This window comes from Pocillopora damicornis, chromosome 8, assembly GCF_964200805.1.
Source record: "Pocillopora damicornis chromosome 8, jaPocDami1.2, whole genome shotgun sequence".
NCBI lineage: Eukaryota > Metazoa > Cnidaria > Anthozoa > Scleractinia > Pocilloporidae > Pocillopora > Pocillopora damicornis.
Genome location: NC_142677.1, coordinates 6,299,859 through 6,317,470, shown reverse-complemented (window position 1 = coordinate 6,317,470; position 17,612 = coordinate 6,299,859). Strand labels below are relative to the sequence as shown.

General features: G+C 39.8%; 1 protein-coding gene across 5 annotated transcripts; it reads left to right on the top strand.

Annotated features, from left to right (window-relative positions):
- The first annotated feature begins 472 nt into the window (after positions 1-472).
- LOC113675830 (uncharacterized) lies at positions 473-17,328 on the top strand. 5 transcript variants are annotated; one of them, XM_089214447.1, is made up of 8 exons: positions 473-639; positions 5,891-5,951; positions 7,239-10,213; positions 10,533-12,791; positions 12,896-13,023; positions 13,461-13,581; positions 15,463-15,545; positions 16,071-17,328. In XM_089214447.1, exons 3-8 carry the CDS (start codon positions 7,250-7,252, stop codon positions 16,108-16,110), a joined length of 5,595 nt encoding a protein of 1,864 aa, XP_089070573.1. In that variant the 5' UTR covers positions 473-639; positions 5,891-5,951; positions 7,239-7,249; the 3' UTR covers positions 16,111-17,328. The 5 variants fall into 5 exon arrangements, with proteins under 5 accessions (XP_089070573.1, XP_089070574.1, XP_089070571.1 ...); XM_089214445.1 differs by lacking the exon at positions 473-639 and adding an exon at positions 1,822-2,137; XM_089214446.1 differs by lacking the exon at positions 473-639 and adding an exon at positions 5,561-5,688.
- The last annotated feature ends 284 nt before the right edge of the window (positions 17,329-17,612 follow it).

The following is a 17,612-nucleotide window of genomic DNA, read 5'->3' as shown; positions in this document are numbered from 1 at the left end:
AGACTGAGAGGGGCTGATCTGATAGTTCTAGAAGCTTCTTCATTCATGACCAGTTTATATCTGTAACTTAAATTTTCTTCTCTCTGAAAAAACTTTGTGTCAAATAGTGGTTTCTTCATCCGAGAGCGCAATAATTCGCTTTGTTTCATCCTAATTCTCCTTCTTGCGTCACCAGACGGAATTTACTTTATCTCCGCGCAAGCTATCTCCGAGCAACGGGAATCGGTTCCTAATGAACACAATACCTGCTATTGTATAAGTTATGAAAACGTTTTACAATGATGAACTGATCATTGTGCCATAGTAAGTGAATAAATTATGGCAAACTAATTTTTGAGCTTTGTCGTTTTAGGCTCCGAAATTAAATTTTCCTTTTCTTATATTGTATTACCCATTATCTGACCATTGCCCTTTACGAAACATCTCGAGAATGTTTGCATACCTTAAAATTAGCTTAGATAATACACTAATTGCCTCTTTGTACATTGACCGCAGGCTGAAGGTTTTGAAATCTGTTTCCGAAAGTGAAAATTATATGTATGTGATAGCGTTGATTATTCTTCCAACTCAGGAACTTCGATATTAACGAGATCCCGAAGATCCATCGTACTTGCGGTAACAAGGAAACGTTTCAACAAGGTATGTTATCTGTGGCCTGAAAAGTCAAATCCATCAAATGAAGTACTGATGTCTTTAAGGGAAATTTTCTTTTTCGGGTAGTCATGATTTACCTCGAGCTATCGTCACAATTTCCGCTTTTCCAGAGTGATACAATATGAAATTGTGGCATGAAAACTTGATTCAAAAGTCGAGTTTTCCGCTAGTATTTAAATCAAGTTTGCGGATGCCATAAGCGCTTAACAGAAACCTGTCATGACATGCGAAAAGTATACCTCCATCTGGCGAATAAGCAGTGCGAGTTTCTTCGAAATGTAAATCAATGCTGCTAAATCTATAAATTCTCACGACCAGACACAGTGCAGCTCAAAAAGGTTATGTTTATATTACTCCGAGAACCAGACTGAACCAGCTACTATAACTTTTTTATTTAAGGGTATCCAATTGTGATTTTATTGGTTTCTTTCTGTTTTAAATGCTGTACGAAAACTTAAGCTGAGTTACCGTGTTGGGCAAAATGTGACCTTTCAAGTTTTCACGCTAGCCTGAGTATTCATTCGGGAAAATTTCTAGCCCGGACATTGAGACATTCACATTTTTATACTGAGCAGAATGAAACAACGAAAATAATGATGCGGCGAGACCTCGGTAACCGAAACTGAAAATCTTGGGAGATTGTTGATTGTATCAAACATATCTATTACCCAAAAGTACAAACATTCGAAGTACAAACATTCAAGGTACGCACTCTCATATCATAAAAGTGAAGTATCATTTATCGTTTCCATTGAAATTCGCAATCATAGTAAGTTATTGCAGAACTATTTTAATTACAATACGTAAATGGTTAATTAGGTTAATGAAGAACTTTGAGCAACAGCCTTGGAATGTAACAGAAAGATTGTTTGTCGGGGCCATTCAACGAAACGTTACGTAAAGGCTAATTTCCTCTTTCCTTTCTGAGAACAGTGGACTGCATGAAACGGATGTGGCACACTACTGCACGTGAAGTTTTTTATTAAGGTAATAAACTTACCTGAAAGGCAATTTGGAATAGGTAAGCTCGAGTTAATTTTTCAAAGATGAATAAAGTTTGCGATCCTCGAAAAAATTAATTAACGTCGTAAAGTCTTTAATTAACTAATTAATTAACGTCGTAAAGTCTTTCAGCTTTTTGATTCACGGCCATTCATCAATTGCCAGATATTAAGCACTTAGCTACCTGTGTACTCCTTGGTCTTGAATCAGGGGACTGAGAGAGAAAAAAGGAGAAAACAGAGGAAAGAAAGATGGAGAGAAAGGAGGTGCTTCTCTCCATATTCCATTCAATTAAAACTTCTCTCACGTACTTGAAGACCAGCTGCCCGTGCTAAGCGGAGAGCCTGGTATAGAACGGACAGTATAATATACTTGATTCTGCTCCACTTCCTTGTTCCGTCAGCGAGGAATACATGCTAACCAAATGTTTCACTATGAACAATATGATGTGATCTGTAGCTATAGTTGTGCGTTATGAAAGGTGAGTGATCTGTATCTTGTATGGGTCACATACATATACCATTACTGTGTTCAAAACTTCTTCATGCTGATACATATTTTGGTTCTGTTATCAAATCGATATAAATACGGAAGTCTGAAGTTCGGCTGACAACATGTTTCAAAACTGTTGTTTAATTCAGTTATTTTTGCTTTTGAGTGAGAAGAGATCGTCCGTTTGCTCAATATCTTTCCAAAAACGAATGACTGTTTATAGCCTATGAAAGAATTCATCTTGTACACAGCCATGCGATTATATCTCTCTTCATCAACAAATTTTCAATAGACATAGTAGATATAACTCCAACTTTGTATATAAATGGCTCAGGCACAGACAGTTTCTGCCTTTTTGTTTTATTTCTTTAAAGATTCAACGTCACTCTACCTTGATAAAGCAAACAAAGCTTACAGAGCACGCACCACGCGAAATCCTAAGCGGAAAAAAGAGGCACGCGTGTGTGTATATACTTGTCCTTACGACGGTCAAATTAAACGTGTACATAAGAAGTTTCTTTAATAGGCCTAAATTCAGTCCTTGGTATGCATAGTTATTTTTAACAGCCAAATATCTGGTAGACATAGATTCCAATTTTTTAGAGAGCGTCTCCTGGAGAGAGTGTATTCGTAAATTGTCTCGGATTTACTGTTACATTGCAGTCGGCTCCCGATGACTCGAACCCTCCCTAACTCGACATCGCGCTAACTCGAACCAAAATTGATCATGATTTCCCCTTGATGTCCGTCATACATTTACTGCAATTTTACCCTCAAATCTCCTGCTAGCCCTTCAAGTAATTCTTTTTACATTCTTACCCTCAATGACTCGAATCGCATTAAACCACGTCCGCCAATACGTGACAAATTAAAACAAACATTGTACTGCAGTCAAAACCCATTAATTTATTTTGAAGCAGAAATTTAATGTTTGCTTCGATGAAAATGTGTAGTGTAGGAAAAGAAAAACAATAAACGCCGTTTTTCCGCTATTTGCGACCCTTTGTTTTCAACTATCGAGTCTTTTTCCCATAAAGGTTCAAGTTATCGGGCGTCGACTATATTTAATTTCTCCTGGGAAAATAACTAGTATGCGATGCTCGACCCAGTTTACAGATTTACGCGGTAAGGGATCACGAAACGATGTTACCATGAAAAATGTACGGAATCTATTTTCTTTACAAACTTAGTTCTCTCAGAATGCTTTCTACTCGTTTACCTCTAGACAGACATACGAGAGGTTACGTAAAAGAAAGCTGGCATTATCGATCTGTCTAATATTTCAAGACCTCTGAGGTTGTTCGGAGGTTAATCGCAAGTTTTCGGAGAAATGAAGACTTCGAAGTAGACTGGTTTTTCTCAAAGTTTGTCTTCTGTTAAACTTTATTTCTTGATAAAAGAGACCACAAAACAAAAGCGAAAAGGAATCCTACAAAATTTTAATGAAAGCTAATATAATCGAAGAAGTAGGTCTTCCGCTCTGTAGAAACATCCGCGGTGCTTCCCCGCTGTAATATAAATTTCTAATTAATTGTGACGTCAACATGAACCGAGCCTAGAATTGCACCATCTTCGATGAAGAATACAGAGGCGGACATAAAAATGGCAGAAGAACAGTCAAAGACTATCAACACATCTCTGAACCCTTATGGATAATTAAGCGTTGTCAAGGTATCGAAGCTGATGTAAGCCATCGCTGTCGTCAAATGGGTGACTTGAAGGTGCCGATTATGTGGAGATGTCTAACACCTGTACCCCGCGAGCCAAAGCCATCGGCCAATCATTCTGTTTTTGCGGTGCCCAAATGCATGTTTATTAACATTTGTAGCCTCACTAAAACCAAGAACAAAGTTAGAGCCGTTGTTGCACTCGAGGCTGATATGTGACAGAATGATATAGCTGTGTGTGTGTAGTAATGGAAAGCACCTCAAACCAGCACAACCGGACGCCTTAGTAAACATCGCAAATTGTTCTATCTTCAATGTTTATCGCTCAACCTTGTATGAAGTTATCTGCATAAACTTGCGTCTCCCAACGGGACACCAGTTTTTAGTGTGCGGAATGTATCACCTACCTAAACGCAAATACGCGGAAGTAGATTCAATGAGCCATATAACCAACATTGTTGATAATAAATTGGATGAACACCCGCAAAATGTTGTTGTATGCGGCGGCGATTTGAATAAACTGAACATCGATCGATTAGAAGAATTGACAGGCTGGAATCGGCGATGCTGGATTTTCCGACAAGAGGCCTCTCACGCTTAGATAGTTGTCTCTCAAATCGCACGGACCTTTTCGGGAAATGCTACCCTTACCAAATGCTGACAAAAACCGATCACTGTGGTTTGAGTTTATCAGCTGGCAAAAAGTTTCATCCCAGCCGACACTAAGTTCAGGTGCGAGATCTGAGAGAGTATAGAAAGCGTGATTTATTCTCAGCATTGGCAGAGGAAGACTAGATAACTTGCTAAATTCGAAATCTTTTTTTCCCGAAATGTTGTTTCCAATCTAATATTACCATTCATAATTATTATAACTCGCGATGTAACGGTAAAATCCGACGGTCTCATTTCGTTAAGGTAGCTGCTGAAGGTAAAATAGATTCGTTTCGATTCTGAGAAAATGAAACAACAATATCCTGTGTGTAACAAAATTCCGAATGCAACTTTTTTCAGTCAGCCAAAACGAGCGTTTATTGTTCTCTTTTCACATCTGATCGTTGGCAATCGTAGTGTTTCGTAGTGTCACCTCCATCAATGCAACGATACTGAATAAAAACGGATCGGAGCAAAGCAGTTTATTTAAATCTCATTCGTGTGCCGAAGGTGACGTAGCCGTGTGTTCGTTTTACAGTCGTATTGTTTACATATGCTACATGTTATAGCAATACTTTGAAAGAGTAAAGTAAAGAGTAAAGTAAAGAGAGTAAAAGAGTTCACGTGTCCTGCTCGGGGGAACAACTGCGTGTTTAAGTTCGGAATAAAAAGTTGGTCTTTTGTTACACAGAACTGGGGTTTACTTCAGAAGGTGAAATCGATTAAAAAAACCTCGATTTATTGCTTATGAACTCACTTCGTCAGATTGCTGCGAAAGCTTCCAAAAAGCCGCCGACTTTATTCAGCTACTTTCGAACTTGCGTAGCTTGTTTACCTAGTTATTTATTTACTTTAATTCCACCTCTACTGTGGCGCTGTAACTATGAAAACAAGCAGCGGAGCTTCACTGAAAACTCTCGTAGAACAGTCACTCGTTTTCAACTCTCTGTCGCGCAACCCGTCAAAGTGCACGATGCCATCGGATAGTCAGTTTCCTACAATTACAAATGCCTCTCTGTTGAATAGAAATCATAGCATTTGGCTGGATGCCTGGGAAATGTCAACTACTTAAGTAGCTGTAGGTAACTATTTTTAGTACATCACGGGATAAATCAGTTTCAACTTTAGGCGCGAAAATCGTTACCTCGTTCTAATACATTGGAGGTTCGGCGCCAACACGTTGACCAATGGCCACTTCTACCTAACTGATGATTCTTCTATGGTAGATATCAAGGATGACTTTTAAATTAAGCTTTGTATTTGTAAAATTTGTAGCGTTGATACTTCACAAAGCACATCTTCAAATACATGCTTACATATATGGGAGTGTGACGCATTTGGCGCCAATTTACCCTTGAGTTTAGAATGGAATATGTGCTGTTGACATGTTAACAAACTGTGTATGTGCGATCTTTCTTAATTAGTGAGATGTAACTGCTCTGGGCCGGAAGCTGCTGATATGTTCTGAGAAAACGGACGAACGAGGTAATAAACGTTTGGAATTTATAACAGACGCTAGCTATAGTGTTAATTTTTTTCTGACTTGTAATTCTGCTTATGTTTCCGTGATTGAAACATGTTATGAGAAGATTCACTTAAGTGTTTCACAAGCGAGTGATCGTCTTCAATTTTATGTCCGCTTGTGAACCTTGCGGTGTGGTGACTAAATTTTCAATTCATACTCTGTCGAAAGATCAACAAGTTCACATAATCATATACTATATTGCGACGTGTAGACTGAATTATAAAATGATTGATTTGCATAATAATTGTTCACGATCCACTGCCCAATGATAGGCCTCAGTGACTTGATTAATTATAAACATCATCAGTAAATCGCTTAATGGCGTCCGATCCAAATAGGAGTCACAGAGCTAGTCTTCTTAAATTGTATAGTATTCTGTAAAGGGTTCTCTTTCCTTCTCAAATAAGAGCATCTTGAAGCTTTTCGCTCGGTTTCTGTTGTTTGTAGGCTATGTCCTGTCAACTGATCCAAATGTAAACAAATTCAAGATAGTTGGAAGACATGGGGTGACGTTATGAACATAAGGATAATAGTGTTGCCCCAGACAGCTATATCCGTTTCGCTTCCATGACCAACGCACTCTCTACCAACGTCACGTAACAACCTATCCATTTCACTTCCATAACTGACAGGTTCGCGACCAACATCACGTAACAACCGAGCAGTGGGGGTCTCATCATGGACGGGATCGGACGAAAAAACTTATCCTTGTGTTTGTTCGCCAAATACGATTTCAGTCAACTTTAACTCTTTATTAACACCTATCGTTTTCCTGGCGGCTTCAACAGAAAAGTATTTCTCCTTCAGGCCTTCGCTTTTTTCTTTCTTTTTTCATTTAACGGGGGGGGGGGGGAACTTGACAAGAATTCACGCGAAATGTAATGTAAATTTGTGGAAGGGGCGTTTAGGACTTGTCAATATTCATCACGAAGGGGGAGGGGAGGGGTTGGTTGGTTGATTGACAAGCAATTTTCTTAAGTCCTTCTTTATACACTGTTTTTAACGACTAATTCCCCAACGACTAGTCCCTTAATACATAGAAAGGAAAAAAGCATAGAGGACTCTTTCAAGGGTCGGTTAACTTTATGTTTTCTTTTTTGTCCACCTGTTTTAAATAAGAATAAATGTTATATTATGGGGGAGCAAAGTGATTTGTAGAGAAACTTTACAACCATCAATATCACCATCACCGTCATTTAAGCCAAAGGAACTTTCTTCAAATAAACCAGCTGTTTTCTTTATCCTAGAAACAAGGAAAATGGATCCTCCAGACAGAACTGAATTCCTTAGATTAACGGTTAGCTATCTGCAACAGGGGAACTTAGTTCAAGGGAAAGAGTCATTACAAAAAACTCACCAGTATTTCCAAGACTTGTTGCCAAGTGAGTTATCCAAACCTACTTTACAGGAGATAGAGATAGTAAACAAGGCAGAGAAAATATCGATAGAGAATGTGGCGTGGAGTCTTCGAAATGGAGTAATTTTGTTGCCCCAGACGTTCGTTAAGAACAACTTCTTTGTCTGCTTTGCCAATGTAGTTGGTGCTGTTGCTTTAATCACGATTTGTGTTGATATAGCTGAGAAAGTATTTGAGCAGTTAAAAGTGTACATTGAGAATGCTGAAGACGAAGAATCAATTATTAGCCTTGGAGTTGCCCTTAACAACTTAGGTTGCGTGTATATTATCAAAGGAAGTTTTCAAAACGCAAAAGTTAGTCTTCAAAGAGCTCTTGCGATATTTAGAGTACTCAAAACAGGAAAAGAGTGTGTCACTGTCGAGGAGAAAATATTAACAATAGCAAACAACTTACGACTAGTGCGTCAGGCTCAAAGAAGTTATGTAACTGACATGCAATTACAAAACGATTTCCTTTCTAATGTAAACCGCTTTGCCATACAACCAAGAATCACTGCAGTTGTTGATTACAATGAGGCCGTAACCTCTTTGGAGAGCAGAAATCTTAGAAAAGCTTTGGACGAGCTCGAGAACTTAAAAGCATTTTGTGAAACAAAATTACACCTAAACAAGGGTTTGTTAACCTTCCTTTTGTTAAAAATCCGTTTACTTTGTTTGATGCTTCAAGCTTCTAGTGGGACCACGACATTTATTGATTCTAAGATTTCGACCTTGCAAGGGCTGAAGGAACTTGTTGATGTTAGTACAAACTTTTCGTCAGACTTCTCAGTCACAACTGTGGAGACTGTGGCCGACATTCACCTTTATCAAGGTAATCTTGACCTTGTCTGTAGCTATTTCTCCTATCTTGTACCGGTTGTTCGTGAAAGATGTGGTGCAGATCACCCAACAGTTGCTTCTTTTCTGTCAAAGCAAGGACTTGTCTTCCTCCACTTGGAAAACTTCGCTCGTTCGAGGCAATGTTTTACCGATGCATTAGAGATTTTCGCCGGAGCTTTTGGTGCTATTCACCCCGATGTTCTCAAATGCAATGCAGGTCTTGCGAGGCTAGAATGGCTCGGTGGACATGAAGAAAAATCCTTAACGCGCAGTCAGACAGTTCTGGAAAATGTGGAAAGGATTTGCCAAGTTTCACTTGAGTGCCAATTGAAGCCAAAATTCATTGAATTGTCTTCACAAAGCGAAAGAACACCATCTCCTGATGTCGATCATGAAGAACAACTAAAACTTGAAACTCTGGTTTCTGAGTTTGGCATAGAAATAACCAGGGTTCTCAACCAGCATCAAACGAGTGATCTTGGGGATCGTCCAGGAGCACTCTCAGAAAGTGATGATTTTGTGGATTCCTCCATCTCCAAGGAATTCTATGCAAAGCTGAGCTTTAACTGGTTGAAAGCTGGTCTTTGTTTGTTTAACGTTGGAGTGGATCAAAGTGTCGCTTTTCTCTTTCTCTCGTTTACATATGCAAGTATGTTTTATGATCATTTGGATTGTTCTGAAGTCATTTTACTGAAAGTGATTTTCCTTGTGTGTCATCTAAAATCTAAGAAGTGTCGAACTTTTCTGAAAGTTCAAGAGAGATTAAGAAAAGAGTTCGGACGGTTGAAGAGCTTCATTGAGGACAAAGCGAAGAGATTTGATGAACCGGAGAGCAAAATTATATTTTTTGACGAAAATACAAACTTGATGGTTGCTCTGGCCGTAATCCTTCGGACGTTTGTAGAAATGGAAATGTACGAGATGATAGCTGATGTGCATAGTCTATTGTCTTTCCTGTCAAACCAACAGTCACCTCAGGTAACTCATGTATTTCTCGTTGAAGAGCTTCGGTTTGCGTTTTTTAGTTCAAACATACAATGTCTTGGCAAAGAAGTTATGCATGACCTGATTTTGTTGACGCCTCTTGGGGTGATGAACAATCGAAAAGTCACTGAAGAAAACGATGCAGATACTCCCTGTTACTCTCAAAGCAAGGAGCTTACAACATCTTTACGTGAAGATGAAAACTTTGGAGAAAGGAAATCGAGGCAAATTTTCAAAACTTTGGCACTCAAAACTGATAGTAATCAGTGGAAAGGATCTCGCAGATTTCTTGTGGAGTGTCCAATATCTCGTGGAGTTGATATTTCAGCACTAAATGAAATAAATGCGTGGAGTATAAATGCAGTAGAAGACAGTCTGCCTCACTTGATCTTATGCAGCCCTCAGAGCATAGAATTGACAGCACAGTACTTCCTAGAATTGGAACTCTTAACCTCTGCGGAAAGCACTCTTTCTTCGATTTCTGGTGATCTTTCCCTTTTGCCACTCGTGCTATCGGCAGCTAAGGATGGTTCAGGATCTGAAACGCAAACTCCGGTTCTCGTCAACACAGAAAACACTCATGAAGGAAGCCTATCATTTATCTTCCAAGACAAAATAATCGCGAATTTTCTATTCGGAAAGCTTTTAAAGCAAATTTTAACTAATGAAGGCGAGCTTGGTGAGGTTGTGAACGTGGTAGTCAAAGACAGCCAGCTCGTGTTGAACATCCAAGGCCCACCCATAGGGCAAATAGTAATTCGGTGCCATGAAGACACCATCAAAGTGAAAACCCACTTGATTCACTATTCTCAAAGCCGTAGAAAAGTTGAGATTGTCCGAGAAGAAGTTCCACCATGCAATTGTTCTCCAATTGAGACGGTGATCGCTGACAAAATGGAAAAATGTGCTCGTAGTTTTGGCATTCATTTCGAGACAAAAAGTGATGATGCCTGGTGTACTGCGTCACAACTGACTGGAAACGCTAGGGACATTTTAATGAGAGTAAGTGTTTTGAATGCAGCATTCATCACTGTAGGCATGAAACTTGTTTTTCAACCATGATGACGAATCCTTGTTATGCAACGATTCATCTCTTAAATGTAAAATCCAGCTTACCAATATAACAAAGTAAAAAATATGACAAAGTCAGAGTGAGAATGTCTTTTTTCAGCTAACACCATTGATTTATGTATTAAATTTAAGAATCTAAAATTTGGTTGTCTTTCAATTAAGAACAGCTTCTTTTTGCCTCATACCTCATAGCAGGATTAGAGGTTAATTTTTGGCTATTGTTCTTGTTTTTGACTCGTTCTATTTTTAGGAGCACCAGCCGCTAGAAAATCAACTTAAAGCAGAACGTCCAAGCCCTATTTCTTCTCTTCCAACCTTACCTTCCAGACAGTCGTTCCTGTCGGAATCATCGACACAAACAGATTCCTTGAGTATTCCCTCAACATCTGATCTTAGTACTCAAACAGAGGTCAGTGACTCTTATGACTCTGAAAATCTAGTGGAGCCCACATCATCATCCAGTAAAGTAAGTTTATCACCATCATTACCTCCATCGTCATCGTCATCATCATCTTCGTCATCATCACCTTCATCATCATCATCATCATCATCATCATCATCATCATCATCCTCCGGTGAAGAAGGTACTGATGAGGTCTCCAGAAGGTCAAGGTCAGAGCCAGAAGAGAAAGTTAAATCCTTGGTGTATTCCGTCTATTCGTGTGGTTTAGAATTGGAGAAACGCGGAAGAGAAGTTCCAAATCTTGCAAATTCAGAGTTCAACTATAGTAGCAACGATGTAGAGGAAGGACAGACAAATCAACCACCACTCGTTCTGCCATTAACTTTGAGGGTTCAGACTGATGGAAAATTACGCAAGAGTAAAGAAAACCTTGAGAAGTGTATTCAAACCGATGATTGGCTAGGGAATTCTATGGATGATGAAGTTGATGGTGCAATGAAAAATGTTTCGTGTGAAAGTTCTGCAATCCAACATTGTCTTCCCTGTTATTCCTCGATAGGATCTACTGAACCACCTTTTCAAAGGGAAGGCGGTGTGACTGACAACCTTCCACGAATTACAGACCAGGTAGAACGTCATGGTGGTGCCGCTGCCTCAACCAGTTCGTGCAATAATGCCACGGATGAAAACCGAAGGAATAGGGAATGTAAAGTCGATTCGAAGTCACTGAAAGTTTCTCAAGAGTTGAAAAACAAGAATCAAGAGTATCTATCTGGAAGAAGTCACAACACAAGGCCTGGGGAATTTACAGGCTTAAAGGGTGGACGAAAAGTTCCATTTTTCTCTAACAGGGGCCGAAGTTACGAGAATCGCGAATCGGTTACTTACTGGAACGACAAAGACGCAAAACCTGAGAAGGTTAGACCACAAGATGATATGCGAAACACCATAGATAAAAAAGAATCAAACTTCTTTGGTATAAGGCCTTGCTTCCTTGCTCGTCACTCAGATGACAGTTGCATTACCACTCCTATCGATGACATGGGGAATACGAGGGAAAACGCCATTGGAGGGTCTTCCAACACCTTGTCAGGGAATCAAGGGTCACCTTGTTTAACTAATGAGCAAGACTATCGAGCTACGTACTCCTTTCAAGCCCCATCGTTTCAGTCTGAAAGTTCAAATGTATCTGCTCACGCACAAGGTCCAAACCCTTACGGCTCCTTCGATCCTAACCCTGCGGTCGGCTGGGATCTACAAGTGCCTGTTCGTCCTCTACTCTCTCTTCCCTGCAACGGATCGGAGCATCTCAAAACGCTTTCCTGCGATGAACGGCGAATTGTAGTGATATCTCCGCATGCTTTAATGAATGGTTACACGCCGTTGGCGCAAACACCCCTTCTACCAGAACAAAGAAAAGTCGAGGATCAGCGTTCTGATCCTGAAGTAAAACAGGAGAGAAAGTATGATTTTAAATTAATGAATGGAAATCCTGCAAGTTTATCTAATACCACTTCAATTACACAAGGCCTTGTCTCCCCTGAAATGGAAATCTCCACTCTACCACGAGCAGCCACTAACAGAAATCTGACATGGGAAACAAGAATACTTGCAGATCAGGACACTGCTTGCCAAGGGCCACCGTCTCTCTCAAATTGTGATTCGTTAGCTGACCTAGAGCTACAAGTGGCCGAAACTTGTTCCTTTGTCGAAAAAACCTTGAAAAAAAGACAAGTAAAGAAAAAGGCAATGAAGGAAAAAGAGCGAAGGCAAAAAGAAGAGCGGGCCAGGAAAGAACAACAAGCACGTGAAGGAAGAGAAAGGGAGGCAAGTGAAACAAGACAAACGGAATGTAGGAATGACAGAGAGGAAGTCAGTAACCCGAAGAGCGGTGGAAGGGAAACACCTACGCAAACATCAGCTGGTGCTGAGGGTCGACAATGGCTCTGTGAACATTATAAGCGGCTCTGCCGTGTCAAGTTCCCATGCTGTGGAAAGTTCTTTCCCTGTCATCGTTGTCATAACAACTCTGGGTGTTCAAATGATAATTCCAAAGCAAGAGAGGCGTGTTATGTTGAGTGCTCGGTTTGTAACCATCAACAAGAGGTATTTAGACATATCATTAAATTTGAAATTTCATAAGTGCGGAAATGGACAAGTAACATTTAGACTATATGTGAATTGCTTTTAATGCTTTCTTCTTTTTTAAGATCAACCAGGACGCCCAAACCTGTGCTAGATGTAAAACAAAGCTCTCGGCATATTTCTGCTCTATGTGTAAACACTTCACGGGCACAGACAAAAATCCATATCACTGCACAAAATGTGGTATCTGCCGGTAGGTGAAACGATATTCATGACGAAATTCCTTCTTTTTTGTTTGTTTCATGATATTCCTGCTTTCCCAAAAGTAAGGAAGTAATTGGCCTACTTCGATACCAAGTCTTACCGTATGAATGGAAAGAAAATTCTGACGCCAGCTTCAGGGCGAGAGCAACGCTAAGTAAGAAAGATAGACGCCTTGATCGATACGAACATGAAATTTACCACTTCCAGTGTTTTCTAATCCGTCTTTGCGAAATCGTAATAAAAAAATTGAGCTCGACTGAATATGAGTTTTTGTTTCCTCATTGGCATCAGGTTTCCTTTCGTTAGATCGAATCGAGTAGAAATGTAGGGTTTTTACTTTGCATTAGAAATTTATTTTCTTTACGAGTCATGTTAAGTTTTGCTCGAGTATTTACCTGCGAAGTAATGTTCCTGTTTTCGTTTCAGCATTTTCAAAGACCGCTCCTTCCACTGTGATGTGTGTAACGTCTGTCTGGACAAACGGCTAGAAGGAAGACATTCTTGTCGAGAAAATTCAGGACATGATGAGTGCTGCATCTGTTTGGAGGTAATGACCTACTCTTCGTACTAAATGTTGCTGCAAGGGGATTTCTCTGTCTTGTTCGTTTCACATCTTTTCTCGTTTGTCGCGTCTACTTGTTAAATGACTGTCAGTGTCTGTGGATTTTGTCATCGGTTGTACTGTATGATTAACATTTTGTGTTCTCATGTCGTTGTGAAGTATCACGTTATTTGTTGTTTATGCCCGATTATTATGAAGCAACTGCACACTTTTCACTGCCGTTAAATATGGATTCCAATAAGGAAAATGTCTCTTCGTGTCATGGAACGTTTTCCTTTTTGCTTGTGTAAGAGTATAGATTTCAAAAAAATTGTCTAAAGACACGGCACACAAAATCGGCTCTACAAGAGGAAATATTGGCCAACAGCTTTTTTCCTTCTGCTGTAATTATAGCCTTATTATCGACAATGAAGGTGAAATCTGGTAAATGCAATGTTTGAGCGACAAATCTAGCAACATACTAAGGGACCGGTCATTATTTATCGCCTGGGGGGGGTCGGAGTATTTTTGTTGTCACATCGGAGCATTTACCTGATCCCCCCGTAGAGTATCTAGTTTTTTAGAGATCCCCCCTTATCGGTAGTGGAAAGTTTCATGATCCCCCCCCCTTTTCTCCCAGCCACCGCCAAATAACTTTTTGAATATGCAAGTGATATTTTAATAGTGGTACTTACGTCTCATGGACCTTGAACCACAACGGTAAATATTTGCTCGTCAGATACGAACTGAATTGTCGAGGAAGTGCCAATCTCAGGCTGTTCATCCAAATCCACGAAAACATAGTCATCGTCGCTCTCTGCCTCTCCACTTTCGGATTCTTCATCCTCGGATTCCACGTCATCTTCATCACTCGACAGTTCTTCTGTTATCACAGTCTCTTTATTCTGTCGGTAATAGTGACATCGAATGGCCTTCACTTTGTCAAGTTTCCGACCCACAGTCATCAAACCATGCTTGTTGAGATACAGGTCTAGTTCTCTTACCCGCAACTTTTCAACTTTGCCACCCTCGATGAGGTTATCCCATTGAAAGTCCTTGTACGTTCGTTCGGCCTCTTGCCTTCTTCGCTCCTGAGCTGCTCTTGTTCTGATGTCCTTTCGGATCTCAATATCCTTCAAATGATTAACATATGCAATGACGTGCTTCTCTTCCACATTATATTTTGAGCAGAAGCTCTTCATGGTATCCTGATCGTTTCTGATACTGTCAGAATTTCCTCGTACAGATTTTTAATACATTTTCTTGGAAGGTAATCATCTGGTGTCCTGCCCGTCGATTCCGTCTGATAGATATCCATGAAATGTCCAGGATTGTTTGAATCTGGTACAGGTTGCGGAATTCTTTCCGTTTCTGGACCGACCCATCTATTGTTAGAACACCAGGAACAGAGATTGGAACTTTCTTCTCTTGACTCTTTACAGGCATCACGACAGAATTCCATAAAAAGTTCTCCACGAATATAGTGGTCTTCCATAAACGATTCGATCTTTCGGAAGTATGCTGCACCGGGCGCTTGCTCTTTGTTTCGTTCTGATGCACCCCGATAGTTGTCGAGGTAAACAGACCTAAAATTCCTTTTTTTTTGGTCTGATCCCCCCCATTATGCTTGTCAATTACGGCTGATCCCCCCTAAAGGTCTTCAAAAAACCATGTGATCCCCCCCTAAATACTCCGACCCCCCCCCCCAGGCGATAAATAATGACCGGTCCCTAAGAGAGCATTTTATTTTTTCTCAGCAATGTTCTTAAGACAAAAGAAAGCGTTTTAATAGAATTGTTCAAAAAAGAAATGATTGTAAAAGTTAAATTGATGGATAATACCTGCAAATACGTTTACTTAATGAACGTTTGGAACATTTATTTGAAGGACGCATTCAGCGGTTGTCAAATCTTGCCATGCTCACACAAGGTTCATAGAGAGTGTGCCATTGCAATGATTCAGAATGGCGTGTAAGTATGCTTACAAAGTCATGATTTGTTATGAATTAACTAACATAACGAAGAGAGCGTTAGTGCTCTCTTCCATTTGACGGTATCTTGTTAAAATTCTGAATCGGATTTGTAGGTGGAGTTGTGGCAGAGGCTGAAGGGGGCTGTTGCCTGCCTCTGTTCATCTCTCGACTTCTAGCTGCGTGAACTGGAGCGTCAAAATCAAGCATTGTTTTTAGCGTCTTCTTTCCTTTCAAGGAACTTGTCTTTGTTTCAACTGAATCTTTCATTGATTTGTGATGTTAGCTTCTGACTGGCTGTTGTGAGTAGCTGGGTTTTGGTCTAACGACACTCGAGAGAAAAGCTCTCTTTGCATGCAGCCTTGGAACAGTTCTGAATCCACAGCAATGCTGGGTCGATTGGGAGTTTTGCAGTCTCTTATAGTTTTACCCGTGATTTTACGGTGATATCGACTTGAATGTTCTCGCGTTTAATTCAAACAAGTTTAAGTTCCATTCGCCCGAAATATTTCCTTTACATTTGCAGTCGTAGCTGCCCAATTTGTCGTCATCCTCTATACAGTTAGACGAATGGCAACGAGTGAATGACAACGTCCATCCCAGGCCCTTCTCTTCTCGCCTCGTTGATGAAATAAAGAGGACTCTGTGAATGGAGTTGAAAGGATGTTTTGTTTAAATTTCTTCTAGATAATTTTTAGGTGTTCAGAGTTTGTTGACCTTTTAGCATAAATTCTATAACAGCTTTAGTACTTAAATTCAATGGAGTTGTCTGATTGTCCTGGTAAGAAGGCACTACCTACTCAGAACTTCTCACGCCCAGACGATCAGACTACTCAATCGTATCTTGCCCCAAGTTTAAAATATATATTGTACTATCTTTTTTAGTTTCATTGATCGGTACGTTTTTACATAAGTGTGACATTTAGAATTCGAACAAATGTATTAGGTTTAGGTGTGTGAAGTGCAGATGATATGTAGGTCTCCAGAATCAAACTATCAAAACGTTATCGCTACTTGTAAAATATTGAGTTTTTTCACCGACAACCCAGAATTTAGAGAGGCAAGTTAAATAAGTCGTCGATGCTGATCTCAAATTTCGCGTATAGAAAGCCTGGCTTAAGATTTCCTTAGGTATATGTATCCAGGATATTGAGTTGCTTCGGTAATGAAAGATACTCTGGCGAAAAAAAAAAGCAAACAAACAAGAACAAAACAGAACTAATATCGTCGATTATTCTAAACGTATTACTATACAACACTGCATAAATTCTAAAATGACTCGATTTATCCCAAGGGGCTCTTTCCTCGCAAATTTTGGCAACTTCGCGGGTCATATTCTGAGATCTTAATCTAAGGAGTAGTATAGCGGGCATTCGCTCAAAACCCAGCCCGTTCTGTTTCGTTTTCATAAATTTTTTATAGTTTGAATTTCAAAGCTATTGATATCTGAGAAACGGCATTTTCGGACTAGTGACTACCGGAACTTTCAGTAAATGGGCTCCTGAGCAATCAAAAAGACTAAATTTGTAAACTAGAACGTAAAATTTTGCATTCAAAATTGAACAACTTCGCGTCTATGAGAAACGATGAGAAATTCAGCGTGAGTTCATCGCTTATTTTGGGTTGGTTGCTGAATTGAATCATTCTATATGGCACAAAATTGAGTAACAAATGATCCTATAAGTTAGCTTTATGAAGAATACCGCATGCTTTTAGTTAGTTCCTTGTTCATAATTTTTTTTTAAAAAGCTGTAATCTCAAATAAATTTACGAGTTCCACCGTATTCTTGAATTGAACCTTTTAGTCACGTGGTCGTCGTAAAATAGAAATAGTATTGTGGGCATGAAGCCATGCTTGTAAAGGGGTACCATAAACTCCTCAAAATTTATATCGAAATCATCCGAAGCTCCAAACTGGCTCTGAGAGTTAAGAAATAGAAATTGAGAAGCTCATGAGATAAATCTTCGGTTCAGGCCACGCTCAGACGCTCTATCACTTGGCTTACAGTCAGCTTAGTCAGGCTGTTACTGAGCTTATATGTGACACACATCCCGCAGTCTGCTAGGA

Excerpts from the sequence above, each read along its gene's own strand:
- LOC113675830 (XM_089214444.1), top strand. Across the intron at positions 10,214-10,532 it reads CTAGGGACATTTTAATGAGA|GAGCACCAGCCGCTAGAAAA; the intron begins GTAAGTGTTTTG and ends TTCTATTTTTAG. Across the intron at positions 13,582-15,462 it reads AGTGCTGCATCTGTTTGGAG|GACGCATTCAGCGGTTGTCA; the intron begins GTAATGACCTAC and ends ATTTATTTGAAG.